The sequence below is a fragment of the Mytilus californianus genome, unplaced genomic scaffold (genome assembly GCF_021869535.1).
Source record: "Mytilus californianus isolate M0D057914Y unplaced genomic scaffold, xbMytCali1.0.p SCAF_2, whole genome shotgun sequence".
Lineage (NCBI taxonomy): Eukaryota > Metazoa > Mollusca > Bivalvia > Mytilida > Mytilidae > Mytilus > Mytilus californianus.
The window spans coordinates 17,773,924-17,788,196 of record NW_026262668.1 but is presented as its reverse complement, the minus strand read 5'-3'; the positions used below and the strand labels follow the sequence as shown (position 1 = coordinate 17,788,196).

At 32.8% G+C, this 14,273-nt stretch overlaps 1 protein-coding gene across 1 annotated transcript in view; it reads left to right on the top strand.

Moving 5' to 3' along the window:
• The window catches only part of LOC127729373 (pre-mRNA-splicing factor ATP-dependent RNA helicase DHX16-like), a 31,732-nt gene extending 20,174 nt beyond the window's left edge, over positions 1-11,558 (top strand). The window contains exons 14-17 of the mRNA XM_052237191.1: positions 308-657; positions 3,535-3,859; positions 9,105-9,281; positions 11,137-11,558. Of these exons, the coding sequence (XP_052093151.1) occupies positions 308-657; positions 3,535-3,859; positions 9,105-9,281; positions 11,137-11,274 (990 nt within the window). The 3' untranslated portion in view covers positions 11,275-11,558. The remainder of the gene's footprint in view (positions 1-307; positions 658-3,534; positions 3,860-9,104; positions 9,282-11,136) is intronic.
• Positions 11,559-14,273: the final 2,715 nt, after the last annotated feature.

Here is a 14,273-nt window from a genome sequence, read left to right as displayed (position 1 = left end):
GAAAACTAACGGCCTAATTTATGTACAAAATAATGAACGAAAAACAAATATGTTACACAGCAACAAACGACAACCACTGAATTACAGGCTCCTGACTTGTAGAGTTTACTTATCTTATTTTCATTACAATTCAACAAGTCAATACAGTCGACTCAATTTAATTCAGATTAAGGTTGCTTGCTATTATAATCCTCTGCTATCAAATAGAGATTTTTTATTTGAATCTTGTGTCATTATTGAAATGAAAGACGGAAAGTCTTTTTTGTCTATATGACGAAATATGTAATTAAAGCTGTTTTAATTTTAGGCATCAGCCAATCAGAGAGCAGGAAGAGCTGGGCGTGTGTCAGCAGGGAAATGTTTCAGACTGTATACTGCATGGGCATACAAAAATGAACTTGAAGATAATACAATACCAGAGATTCAGAGAACAAACTTAGGCAATGTTGTCTTACTGCTCAAAAGTTTGGGTATAAATGACCTGATTCATTTTGATTTTATGGATCCTCCACCACATGAGACATTAGTTCTGGCATTAGAACAACTGTATGCTCTAGGAGCCTTGAATAATCGTGGAGAGTTGACTAAACTTGGTAGGAGAATGGCAGAATTTCCTGTAGATCCTATGATGTCTAAGATGATACTGGCCTCAGAACAGTGAGTTTGAATGCACTTGAGGATTGTTTTTATACGCCCGTTTACGGGACGTATTATGGTATACCTTTGTTTGTCTGTCCGTCTGTCCGTCCGTCCGTCTGTCCGTCTGTCTGTCCGTCCATCGTCAACATGTCGGACATTAACTCAAAAACGCTTTAACCAATTTGCATAAAACTTTGGTGAATTGTTTATATCTATTGACGTGAGCTCCCTTTCGTTTTTTATGAGTTTTAGATTTTACGTTTCCGAGTTATGGGGTTTTATTCATTAAAAAAAGGGGGATTTTCCAGTTTTCGGACAATAACTCAAGAATGCTTTCACCAACTTGCAAGAAATTGTGGTGAATTGTTTATATCTATAGAAATGAGCTCCCTTTCGATTTTTATATATTTTAGATTTTACTTTTCAGAGTTACAGGGTTTTATTCATAAAAAAAGGGGGATTTTCCAGTTTTCAGACAAAAAGTCAAAAATGCTTTCAGCAGTTATCATGAAACTTTGGTGAATTGTTTATATCTATTGATGTAAGCTCCCTTTACATTTTCATAAATTTCTAATATGACATTGAGAATTAATTGAACTTTAATTGTTTATAGTCTGACAACAGATTTACTAAGTATTGCGCAACAGCACAGTGTATTGCACAACAGCAAAAAATCTTTACTTGAATATAAATTCAATTCATATAACCAATTTCAAGTTCTTTGACTACATTTATTCAGAAACCTATAATATGTCAAATATTTAATACAATCCAAATTCAGACCTGTATCAAGCTTGAATATTGTGTCCATTTTTGCCCCAACTGTTCAGGGTTGGACCTCTGCGGGCGTATCCAGCTGCGCTCAGCGAAGCAGTTTTTATTTTTTATCCTCCACCAAAGATAGAAAGGTTCATTATGTTTTTGTGTCTCTGTCTTTCTGACTTATTGTCTGTTCCATATTAGGTTTAAGATAGTTTATCATGGTGTCATCAATTTGCAATTTAGTTCACATGTTCCTTATGACAAGAAAATTATTTACAAATAAGGGATTTGACTCGGATATTGTAGTGTACTGAACAGGAAAAAGTGATAGTATGAAATCAGTACAATTTTTAGGTTTAAAGGTTTGAAGGTAGCTTACCAAGAAATCATATACAAATGAACTTGGAACTTAGTACACATTTTCCTTAGATGTAAACGTTTTTGAATATATGTCAAAGTAGAGTTTTGACCCAGATTCACAAATTTGTTTGTTAATGAAATTTTATCATTTCAAATTGGTATATTTTTAAGATTTCTAAGCAATTTAAGTTTCTGTTAATTCTGTATGCATTTACGTGAAAAAATTTTCCGTAATGAAAATACTTAGAACTAGAAATTTATTTTTAAAATACATTAGATAAGTAATTTTTGTCAAGCCTGCGACGAAAGTCGCAGTATACGAGACATAGGTGTTACTATCCGGCAGCGGCGGTGGCAGGGGCGTAAACTATTTGTATAAAGCTTTATATTTTAGAAGGTAGAAGACCTGGTTGCTTCATACCTTGTATGCAGATACCTTATGTTACGAAGTTTCCGTCTGTCATATGCCTATTGTCCTTGACCTCATTTTCATGGTTTAGCAACTGCTTGAAAACAAATTACAGTTTTTTGTCGTGTGAATTTCTCACTTATTATGAGCAATAGGATAACTATATTTGATATATGGGTTCCTTGTAACATCTACATGTCAGTCAGACAGGGTTAACCTAACCTCGACCTCAATTCATGGATCAGTGATCAAGGTTAAAGTTAGGTGATTAGGTCCGTTTCTCAGACACTACAAGCAGCAGGTCAACTAAATGTGGTGTATGGAATGATTGTAAGGGGTACATGTCAGACTGGCAGGTTTCATCTGACCTTGACCTCATTTTCATGGTTCATTGGTCATTTGTTAATTTTTTGTGTTTTGGTCTGTTTTTCAAGTACTGTAAGCAACAGGTCAACTATATTTGGTGTATGGAGTGATTGTAAGGTGTTCATGTCTGTCTAGCTGGTGTCATCTGAACTTGACCTCATTTTCATGGTTCATTGGTCAATGTTTAAGTTTCTGTGTTTTGGTCTGTTTTTCAAGTACTATAAGCAATAGGTCAACTATATTTGGTTTATGGAATGATTGTAAGGTATACATGTCTGTCTAGCCTGTGTCATCTGACCTTGACCTCATTTTCATGGTTCATTGGTCATTGTTAAGTTTTTGTGTTTTGGTTTTTTTTTCAAATACTAATATTAATAGGTCAACTATAATTGGTGTATGGAATGATTGTAAGGTGTACATGTCTGTCTAGCCAGTATCATCTGACCTTGACCTCATTTTCATGGTTCATTGGTTAAGGTTAAGTTTTTGTGTTCTGGTCTGTTTTTCAATTACCATAAGCAATGGGTCAACTGTATTTGGTGTATGGAATAATTGTAAGGTGTACATGTCTGTGTGACAGTTTTTATCTGACCATGACCTCATTGTCATAGATCTATAAAAATGTTAAGTTTATGTGATACTTGTAGTAAAACCTTTATCTTTAAGACTTTCAACATAAAATCAATGGTCAGTAAAACAGGTGAGACATTTCAGCGTGTGCACTCTTGTTTTAAGATTTAGAAGAAAACTTTATGTCTCGGTACTCAAGTCTCCAGCTTCTGACTGTTTACTTATTAGATAACATTGTATTGCATGAAGAAAATGATGTAGAGTCCAATAATATTCTGCAAGGTGCTAAACTTATATTCTAGTTGCAATCTTGCATTTTGGAAATAGTGTGCAGCAAATTTTTTGAAATTTAGAAATTTTTATTTTTTCATATGTATTAATATAGGATGTTTATTTTTTTCTCACTGTTTTCACATTTTTAATTTCAGATATCAGTGTGCAAAAGAAATTTTATCCATTACAGCAATGTTATCTGTTAATAATTCAATATTTTACCGTCCTAAAGATAAAGTGGTTCATGCTGATACTGCCAGGCAGAATTTCTTCCGACCAGGGGGAGATCATCTGACTTTATTAAATATTTATGAACAATGGGAGGAAACTGATTACTCCACTCAGTGGTGTTTTGAAAACTTTATTCAACATCGGTCAATGAAACGAGCAAGAGATGTTAGAGACCAGTTAGAAGGATTGTTAGAAAGAGTTGAGATTGAAGTGACTTCAAAACCTGGTGACACAACCGCACTTAGAAAGGTAAAAAATACACATACTTTGCATTTGATTAGAGAAATTTACACAGTAAAATTTCACTCACATAAATTTCAGGTCAATTCATATTCACTGAATCTCACTTGAATATATTATTATTTATAACTTCCAATTAACAGCATAATATACACAAATATATTAGCAATATATAATATATAAATCTATCAATATTATCTAATCAATATTCATCTTTCTTAGGAAGCATTTTTTTTTTTTCTAAATATACATATATAAGATAGAGAGAAAGAGAGAGAGAAAAGAGTGGTGAGTTTTCAATACAAATTCATCTGTACATTGAATTATAAATCAATATAGTAAATCCTGCATTTTCATTCATAGCAGTAAAACTAAGTAATTTATCAAAAATATCTCACTTGAATTTTTACCTCAAAAGAGCTTATACCTGAAACTCACACAAAAGAATTTCATGTAAAAATCACACAATTTTTTTTCACATGAATTTTCAAAATAAAGTTGGTCAAATAACATCTAAATTTTCAAATTTAATTAAAGTCATGAAAAATACCAATTTTTGTTTGTTTGTAAAGTTCACATTAAAAAATTCATGTGAGATTCATGTGAATCTCTATTCACTTGAGTTTCATGTAAAAACTCATTTGAGGTGAATTTCAAGTGAATATCATGAGTGATTCATGTGCAATGCATGTGAGCAAAATTTGCCTGTGTATCATTTAAAAGGATCATTATAATATTTCTTGAAATGTAAATAAATTTTTTTTTTATGATAAACAAACTTGATAGTGGAGAACACTTTATACTCCAGGAATATATTACCTTAGCTTTATTTGACAAAACCTTTCTGAATTTCGGGTCCTCAATGCTGATCAACTTCGTACTTTATTTGGCCTTTTTAACTTTTTTGATTCGAGTGTCACTGATGAGTCTTTTGTAGACAAAACGCACGTCTGGCAGGCCATAATCTTGCCGGCGAAATGACGATTTAAGTCGCCAAAGAATTTTGAAAATCGCTAAATCTCGCCGGCCGACTGACTTCATAGCGAAGTCAAATCGCTATCAAAATCGGTAAAAGGGAGACAACTTGTGATTGACAAGTCTCACAGATAAAAAAAAATGGCGGCTGACAAGGAAAATCGAGATTTCTGAAACGACCCAGGACTAATACTGTAAACAATCAAATTAAATAAATACAACAGCGACTTTGAACATCCTCGGATATAACTTTCAAAACTGTTCAAACGGAAAACTGACTGTCTGTTTAAGTTATCGTTTTACGATGATTTTCATCTGAGGATGTTGTGTAATCACTCAGCTGATTTGTTTTATTTTTATTACCTACACGAGTCGATCAATTTTACTATTCAGTAGGTAAAGGGTGGGAATTAATGGTAGATTTATTATATTCATTGAATAAAAATTGAAATATAAAAGGTAGAAAGACAGCTGATGGATAATGTGATTGCAAACGTACGACACTCGACCAGATTGTGATCAGCAGTGGATTTTTTCTCATGACCACTTCGTTGATATGGATGATATTTTTAAAAAATGATATAAATTAGCCCTTTATCGGATAATTAACTTGAGATTGAAAGATATTTTCATTTATAAACTTACAATCTTTAACGATAATCTCAATTTACTACAACTAACATAAGTGTCCTGGACATTCAATAATGTTTTACAAAACAATGACAAGTGGTGATATAAATTAAATTCCCAGTCATGTGAAATTCATCATATTTTTCTGGAGTTTTAAAAATAAATTGAGGCAGATGCACATGAATTTAATGCATCATAATCTTGATAATATTACTATGCTACTCCCTCATGTCCCAAATCAACAAATTTTATTTAGAACACATTATGGTATCAATAAATAAATAACAACTATATATTGTCTAAACCTTTTTATTAAGAACTTTCTATATATACATTGTGTACAATAACATCTGAAAAAACTGCAAGTACATCTTTTATTGAATATAAAACAATTTCCTTAGTGATAAGCTTGAAAACACGATGCAACCGAACGGTAATGGAATCTCACTTCTCCAAGAAGTTGACCACTTCTCCCTTCTCTCTCATGGAAGGAGAAGTCACTTCTCCCTCTTCAAATTCCTAGATTAGGCCCTGGTCTGGCATACAAAATTTTAACCCTGGTATCTATGATGATATAAATAAGAAGATGTGGTATGAGTGCCAATGAGACAACTCTCCATCCAAGTCACAATTTATAAAAAGTTAACAATTATAGGTCAAAGTACAGCCTTCAACACGGAGCTTTGGCTCACACCGAACAGCAAGCTATAAAGGGCCTCAAAATGACTAGTGTAAAACAATTCAAACAGGAAAACCAACAGTCTAAGTTTATGTATAGGTATAACTGTAAAGATATTTTTGTTCAGGGGTATCAATTTTTGAATTTTTGATGATTCATGCTTGCTTCAAACTAAAAAATTTAGTACTATACAGTATACATTATTTCCAATGAATTCAAATCTGTTACTCTTTAAACACAAATTAAAAACTTCATGAACCATTGATGTTTTCACAAACAATGAAACAAAAGTGCTTCCCCTGTGCAGCCATTTCCAATGCAATTTTTTTCCCTAAAAAAATATTAACCCCGCCACATTCTGTATGTGCCTGTCCCAAATCAGAAGCCTTTGTGGTTCAGTGTTTGTTGTTGGTTCATGTCTGTCATTTTTATTATTTTGTAAATTGCATATTATAAATGAGGCTGTTTATTTTCTCGTTGAATTGTTTCATATTTTTCATGATGAGGCCTTTTATATCTGACTATACAGTATGTATTTTTCTCATTGTTGAAGGCCTTACAGTGGCCTATAATTGCTTACATCCACTTCATTTGTACTCTGGTGGATAGTTGTTTCATTGGCAATCATACATCATCTCCTTATTTTTATATTGTAAGTTAGAATTAAGTATTGCACTTTTGTAGAATTTTATTTTAGAAGTTTATTTTTTGTTACTGACACAACAAAAGATTTTTATTGTTTAATAATATGCAAAAGAATTAATTAAATCTTACTGCAGGCTAAAATACCCTCAAGACTTTAACAGAAAAAAAGTGCACGGGACCTAGGGAGGATACTTCAAAGTCTCATCTATGAGTGGTGTTTTTATACGACCGCAAAAAATTTTGTGGTCGTATATTGGTATGACGTTGGCGTCGTCGTCTCCGTCGTCCGAAGACACATTGGTTTTCGCACTCTAACTTTAGTTTAAGTGAATGGATCTCTATGAAATTTTACCATAAGGTTCAATACCACAACAGAAAGGTGGGGATTGATTTTGGGGGTTATGTTATCAACAGTTAAGGAATTAGGGGCCAAAAATAAGCATTTTTGTAACTTCCAGACATAACTTGTGTGTTAGTGTATTGATCTCTCTGACATTGTACCACAAGGTTCCATATCACAAAGGGAATGCTGGGATTGATTTTGGGGGTAGGTGCCTCCAAATTTTAGGAATTAGGGGCCAAAAAGGGACAAAAAACAAGCGTTTTTCTAGTTTCATGACAATAACTTGTGTGTAAGTGTATGGATCTCTCTGACATTGTACCACAAGGTTCCATATCACAAAAGGAATGCTAGGATTGATATTGGGGGTAATTGCCTCCAAATTTTAGGAATTAGGGGCCAAAAAAGGGGCAAAAAACAAGCATTTTTCTAGTTTCATGACAATAACTTGTGTGTAAGTGTATGGATCTTTATGAAATTGTACTACAAGGTTCCATATCACAAAGGAAAAGCTGGAATTGAGTTTGGGGGTAATTGCCCAAAACGTTTAGGAATAAGGGGCCAAAAAGGGGCCAAAAATAAGCATTTTTCTAGTTTCCAGACAATAACTTGTATTCAAGTGTATGGATCTCTCTGAAATTGTACTGCAAGGTACCATACCACAAAGGGAAGGCTAGGATTGATTTTGGGGGTAGTTCCCTCAAAATTTTAGGAATTAGGGGCCATTAAGGGGCAAAAAAACAAGCATTTTTCTAGTTTCAGGACAATAACTTGTGTGTAAGTGTATGGATCTTTATGAAATTGTACTGCAAGGTTCCATATCACAAAGGGAAAGCTGGGTTTGAGTTTGGGGGTAATTGCCCTAAACGTTTTGGAATTTGGGGCCAAAAAGGGTCCAAAAAACAAGCATTTTTCTAGTTTCCAGACAATAACTTGTGTTCAAGTGCATGGATCTCTCTTAAATTGTACTGCAAGGTACCATACCACAAAGGGAAGGCTGGGATTGAGTTTAGGGGTGATGAATCATAAGGGGGTTCAAAAAATTTGGGGGGGATTTTTTTTTCCTTTTTTTTTCTTTAAAATTTTCCATTTTAAATTGGTTATTTCTGATTTATATATAAAAGCAAATAATAATGATATGGTTTGAATAGGTAAATTAAAATTTTTTAAGTTCTTAGACCACATTCATTCTGTGTCAGAAACCTATGCTGTGTCAAATATTTAATTACAATCCAAATTCAGTGCTGTATCAAGCTTGAATGTTGTGTCCATACTTGCCCCAACTGTTCAGGGTTTCGACCTCTGAGGTTGTATCAAGCTGCGCCCCAGGGGAGCATTTTATTGTACAGTGAAAGAGTAAAATTCAAAGTGCCTCCCCTGGGCTGGGTACCATGTATGTTTTTAAATGGAACAGTCCTGATATGAACATCATTACTTTGTCCTATAAATGCAAGCAAAAAGAGGCAACATATTAAGCATCAATTTAACGGAGTTTTGATATGGGATGTGTATCTGGTAACAAATAAGTTGAAAGTTATCTAATTCAATGACATGTGTATCTGTTGTGTTCTTCTTGTGTGGCTATTGTGTTTTTCTCCTGTATCTATTTGTTCATCTTGTGTACCTATAGTGTTTTTCGTGTGTATCTATTGTGTTCTTCTTGTGTATCTATTGTGTTCTTCTTGTTCATCTATTGTGTGCTTCTTGTTCATCTATTGTGTTTTTCTTGTATATCTATTTGTTCATCTTGTGTATCTACAGTGTTTTTCTTGTGTATCTATTGTGTTCTTCTTGTTCATCTATCTATTCTTCTTGTGTATCTATTGTGTTCTTCTTGTGTATCTATTGTGTTCTTCTTGATCATCTATTGTGTTCTTCTTGTGTATCTATTGTGTTCTTCTTGAGTATCTATTGTGTTCTTCTTGTGTATACATTATTTGCTTCAGAATCTAATTTTGAAAATGTGATTTATTGCTTTTTTTCAGGCCATCACAGCAGGATTTTTCTACCACACAGCTAGATTATCAAAGGGAGGTAATTACAGAACTGTAAAACATCAGCAAACAGTTATGGTACACCCTAACAGTAGTTTGTTTGAAGATCGACCAAGATGGCTTATCTATCATGAACTTGTTTTCACCACTAAAGAATTCATGAGACAGGTGATTATGTTTTCAAAAATTAATAAATAAAAAATACAATTTATGATAAAGGTATACAAAAAAAATGTAACAACTAAGAAACCTAAAACTAATAATATAACCATATAAACCATAAACCATAATGTTCAATGTTAGTTGACCATGCACAAGAAGCAGCATCATATCCATTATGAAATAAGCTTTTATGAGTAAACTCCTCTTCATAGCTGATGCATTTGAACAAATATTATAGTTATCCAAATGCAGGAGTCACCAAGGTCAGGTGCTTAAAAGACACTGAAGCAAATAAACATAGATATGAATATTTAAGCACTTTACGATAAATTTATGAATAAATGTGTGCAGTAGTCCAGCTAAAACAAGACGATGTGGTATGATTGCCTATGAGACCAAATGACAGAAAAGTTGGCATCTAGAGGTCACCATTCAGCCTATTTCTCTGAAACTCAGACAGGTTTATAGTTATTGATTATTTGTTATGAGGATATGTCCATCTGACATATGTCATAAATATTATATATACTCCGACTCATATGGCCATGAACTTATTTTGACATACTAGTGTTTAAATTTATTTTTAAGGGTTGGGACTAATCTAGGATTTCTCAAACAATTTTGTCAATAAAGCAAAACTATATACAACTAGCTAGCTGTCACATAAATTGTTGGTTTTAGCTAACTATAAAACCAGGTTTATTCCACCATTTTCTTCGGAAAATGTCTGTACCAAGTCAGAAATATGACAGCTGTTTTCCAGTCTTTCTGTTGGTTGATTTAGTCGAGCCTTTTATTTTGTCAGTTTTTCTGGGCTTCCCTTTTTTGAATTTAACTTGAATTTCGGTATTATTTGTTATTATATCTTTTTCCTAAGTAACAAAGCATTTGATGTATGTATTATTTTAAGAAGTATAGGTCTGTGAAAAAAAAATTTAACAAAAATACAGAACTCCAAGGTAAATTCAAAAAGGGGAAGTCCATAAAAACTGACAAAATCAAACGTTATCAACCAACGGAACAAGGGGAAAACAACTGTCATATTCCTGACTTGGGACAGGTATTTTCAGAAGAAAGTGGCGGGTTAAACCTAGTTTTATAGCTAGCTAGAAATGTTAAGCTTCAACTTCATTCACATTGATGTTATTAGACAGGTTTAATGTTTTTGGCCTAGATCATTACCTTTGAAATTCAACATATTTGAGAGCAACTATGTTTTGTATGTGAATTTATTATAAGATGTACATGTGTATTTGACCGGTTTAATTTGTCCTTGAACCTAGTTTCAGAGTTCATCAGTTGTATAATATTTCAAATGTTGCAGCCGGCAAGACATTATAGTATATCAACTCTTGTTTTGTTTCAAAAATACATGTTTACAAACAAATAAATCAAAACCAATTAGCATTCACTGGTATAGGAACTTTGATTAAACAGGGTTGATTTTTATCAGTTATCTAAACCTGATTTCAGTTATATTCCTTTTCTTATTCTTAAATGTTTTTCAAAAGTTGCAGAATCTACTAAAATCTGGTAGAAAAAGAGACGTTTGAAAGGGTGTTGAGGTGTTTTCAAATAAGTTGTAATGATTTTTTCAGTAAATATTATTTAAAAGCAAAATCATCCCTGAATAAAGGAAGTTTACCAATAAAATTAATGTCTATTTATAGCATTTCAGTTAAGAACACACACACACACACACACCACAAGCCTTTCCAGATTAGACCTGGTTATTGTGGATATTTTGTTATTTGACAAATTGCTTAAGATAAACTGGTTATACACAATAAAATTGTCAGTGAATTATGAATGAAACATAATCATCAGTGATTTATTTAACATGTGATATAATTAATTTTAGGTAATAGAAATAGAAAACAGCTGGTTATTAGAAGTTGCACCTCATTATTACAAGTCCAAGGAACTGGATGACGGATCAGGAAAGAAAATGCCTAAAAATACAGGAAAAACACGAGAGGATGTGACTAGGAATTATTGAGGGACGAAAGGAAAATAGATACTGAACGACCTAATCATTTGGCCTTAATTGTCTGTTATGGAGATCATTGTGTTTGAGTTATATTAAAAACTAAAACAAACAAATAAACCAGTTAAAATGATATTTGTTTATGTAACATGTACCTATTGTAATTATTTGTGAGTCACTGATATGAGTAAGTGATTCAAGAACAATTAATGGGAATGAGATCCATTACAATATTTATTATACAGAGGTCTGGTCTTTATATTATTACTCTTTAATAAATAATGTCTGCAAATTTATGTTTGATAATATTTAATGAATATGTAACATGGAGTACTTTTACAAAATTGTTTATCAAGAGTCAAATCTGCACCTTAAGAGCTTTTGCCATCCCTTTGCATCTGTCGTTCGGTGTAAACTTTTTCAAAGATCTTCTCTGAACCAATTTCAACCAAACTTGGGCTGAAAGATCCTTAGAGTATCTAGTATAACATTTGTGTTTTTATTCTTGTCCATATATCAGAAACCAGACCCCGATGGCTAAAAATAGAACATAGGGGAAAATGTAGTGCTCAAAAACTAAAGCAGTTATTAAAATTATCAGCGGGTCAAGTTCTGTCTCCTGCAGAATTGCCAGAAAATTGTACAACCCAATTTAGAGTTATTGCCCTGAAATGTAAATTTTTATATCTCAAATTCTAAAGAAATCTGGCAGTATATTTTTGATCAGCAGGTCAAGGTTTATCTCCAGTGGAATTTTTTGAAAAACCAGATGACCAAATTTGGAGTTATTGCCCCTGAAATATCAAATTGTGCAAATTTCACAGTTTTTAGTAATTATCTTGAAAAAAAATAACAGATAGAGAGAATTTTTATTCTGTATAAATGACCAGAACAATAAGATCTATAAATTAGTCAACTTGTTGGAAATCTTCAATTGACACTTTATAGGAATTATTGCCTTTAAATGATGATTTTTACCCTTTTTACATTTTAATTTATACAAAACTATAGATGATAGAGAGAATAGTTGGATAGTAGAAAATGTTCAACAATGGATGAATCATCAATAACTCATAATTATTGTCCTTGTAAGACTAATTATAACAATTTTTTGCTTTTTTCAGGAACTATTATAGATAAAGAGAAATTTTAAAAGCAATAGTGTTCAGCAAAATAAGTTCTACAAATAAGTCATACTTGGCCAAAATTGTCAATTGAGTGCTTATAGTTGTCTTTGAAAGATGATTGTTATCTTTTTTTTCATTTTTTGCAGAAACTGTTATAGACAGAGAGAAATTGAAATGAGCAAAGATGTTAGGCACAATCAGAACTACAAATTACCAACTGACTTCTTTTAGGAGTCATTGCCCTGAAGGACCATTTTTACCATTTTATGAATTTTTTGCTAAAACAAAAATAGATCGGGAGCAACAGTATATATCAAAAATGTTCAGCACAATAAGATCTACAAATCAGTTACTGTGTCAGAAATTGTCAATTGATTCTTTATAGGAGTTATTTCCCCTGAATGATGACTTTTATCCATTTTTGGAGAGTGAAAGCAAAAATGATCAGCAAAATAATATCTGTGAGAAAGTCAACATGGTCAAATTACCACACTAGTTATAAGATTTATTACCATTAAATGACTTTTTTTTTTATTTCAAAAACTTCAATAGCCAGTTTGAATTTGCAATCACTTAGCATCTTTAGTTCCTGAACAAAGATCTTCTTTGTTACCACTTGTAAAGATTGTTCTCAATCTTTCTTACAATACTTTTAGTCTCTAGATATTTATTCTATTCAATAGTTGAAATACCTTTGCCGGGTTTTCTAAATAAAATAACAACTAAACTACTATTTCAAGAAATAGAAATTATTATTATAACTATAAATTACTACAAAGAATGAAAGTACTATATGTTTAACGGTTTTCTGTGATTTTCGTGCGTGAAGTATTTACCTATTAAGTTTCTGTAAAGATGAGTTCAAATTCGTTTTGCCGGTCCGAAATCCCCTTTTTATACGACCGCAAAAAAATTTTGCAGTAGTATATTGGTATGACGTTGGCGTCGGCGTCGTCGTCGTCTGAAGACAAATTGGTTTTCGCACTCTAACTTTAGTTTAAGTGAATGGATCTCTATGAAATTTTACCATAAGGTTCAATACCACAAAAGGAAGGTTGGGATTGATTTTGGGGGTTATGGTACCAACAGTTAAGGAATTAGGGGCCAAAAATAAGCATTTTTGTAACTTCCAGACATAACTTGTGTGTTAGTGTATGGATCTCTCTGACATTTGTACCACAAGGTTCCATATCACAAAGGGAATGCTGAGATTGATTTTGGGGGTAATTGCCTCCAAATTTTAGGAATTAGGGGCCAAAAAAGGGGCAAAAAACAAGCAGTTTTCTAATTTCATGACAATAACTTGTGTGTAAGTGTATGGATCTTTATGAAATTGTACTACAAGGTTCCATATGACAAAGGGAAAGCTGGAATTGAGTTTGGGGGTAATTGCCCAAAACATTTAGGAATAAGGGGCCAAAAATAAGCATTTTTCTAGTTTCCAGACAATAACTTGTGTTCAAGTGTATGGATCTCTCTGAAATTGTACTGCAAGGTACCAGACCACAAAGGGAAGTCTGGGATTGATTTTGGGGTTAATTGCCTCAAAATTTTAGGAATTAGGGGCCAAAAAGTGGCAAAAAAACAAGCATTTTTCTAGTTTCAGGACAATAACTTGTGTGTAAGTGTATGGATCTTTATGAAATTGTACTACAAGGTTCCATATCACAAAGGGAAAGCTGGGTTTGAGTTTTGGGGTAATTGCCCTAAACATTTAGAAATTTTGGGCCAAAAAGGGGCCAAAAATCAAGCATTTTTCTAGTTTCCAGACAATAACTTGTGTTCAAGTGTATGGATCTCTCTGAAATTGTACTGTAAGGTACCATACCACAAAGGGAAGGCTGGGATCGAGTTTGGGGGTGATGAATCATAAGGGGGTTCAAA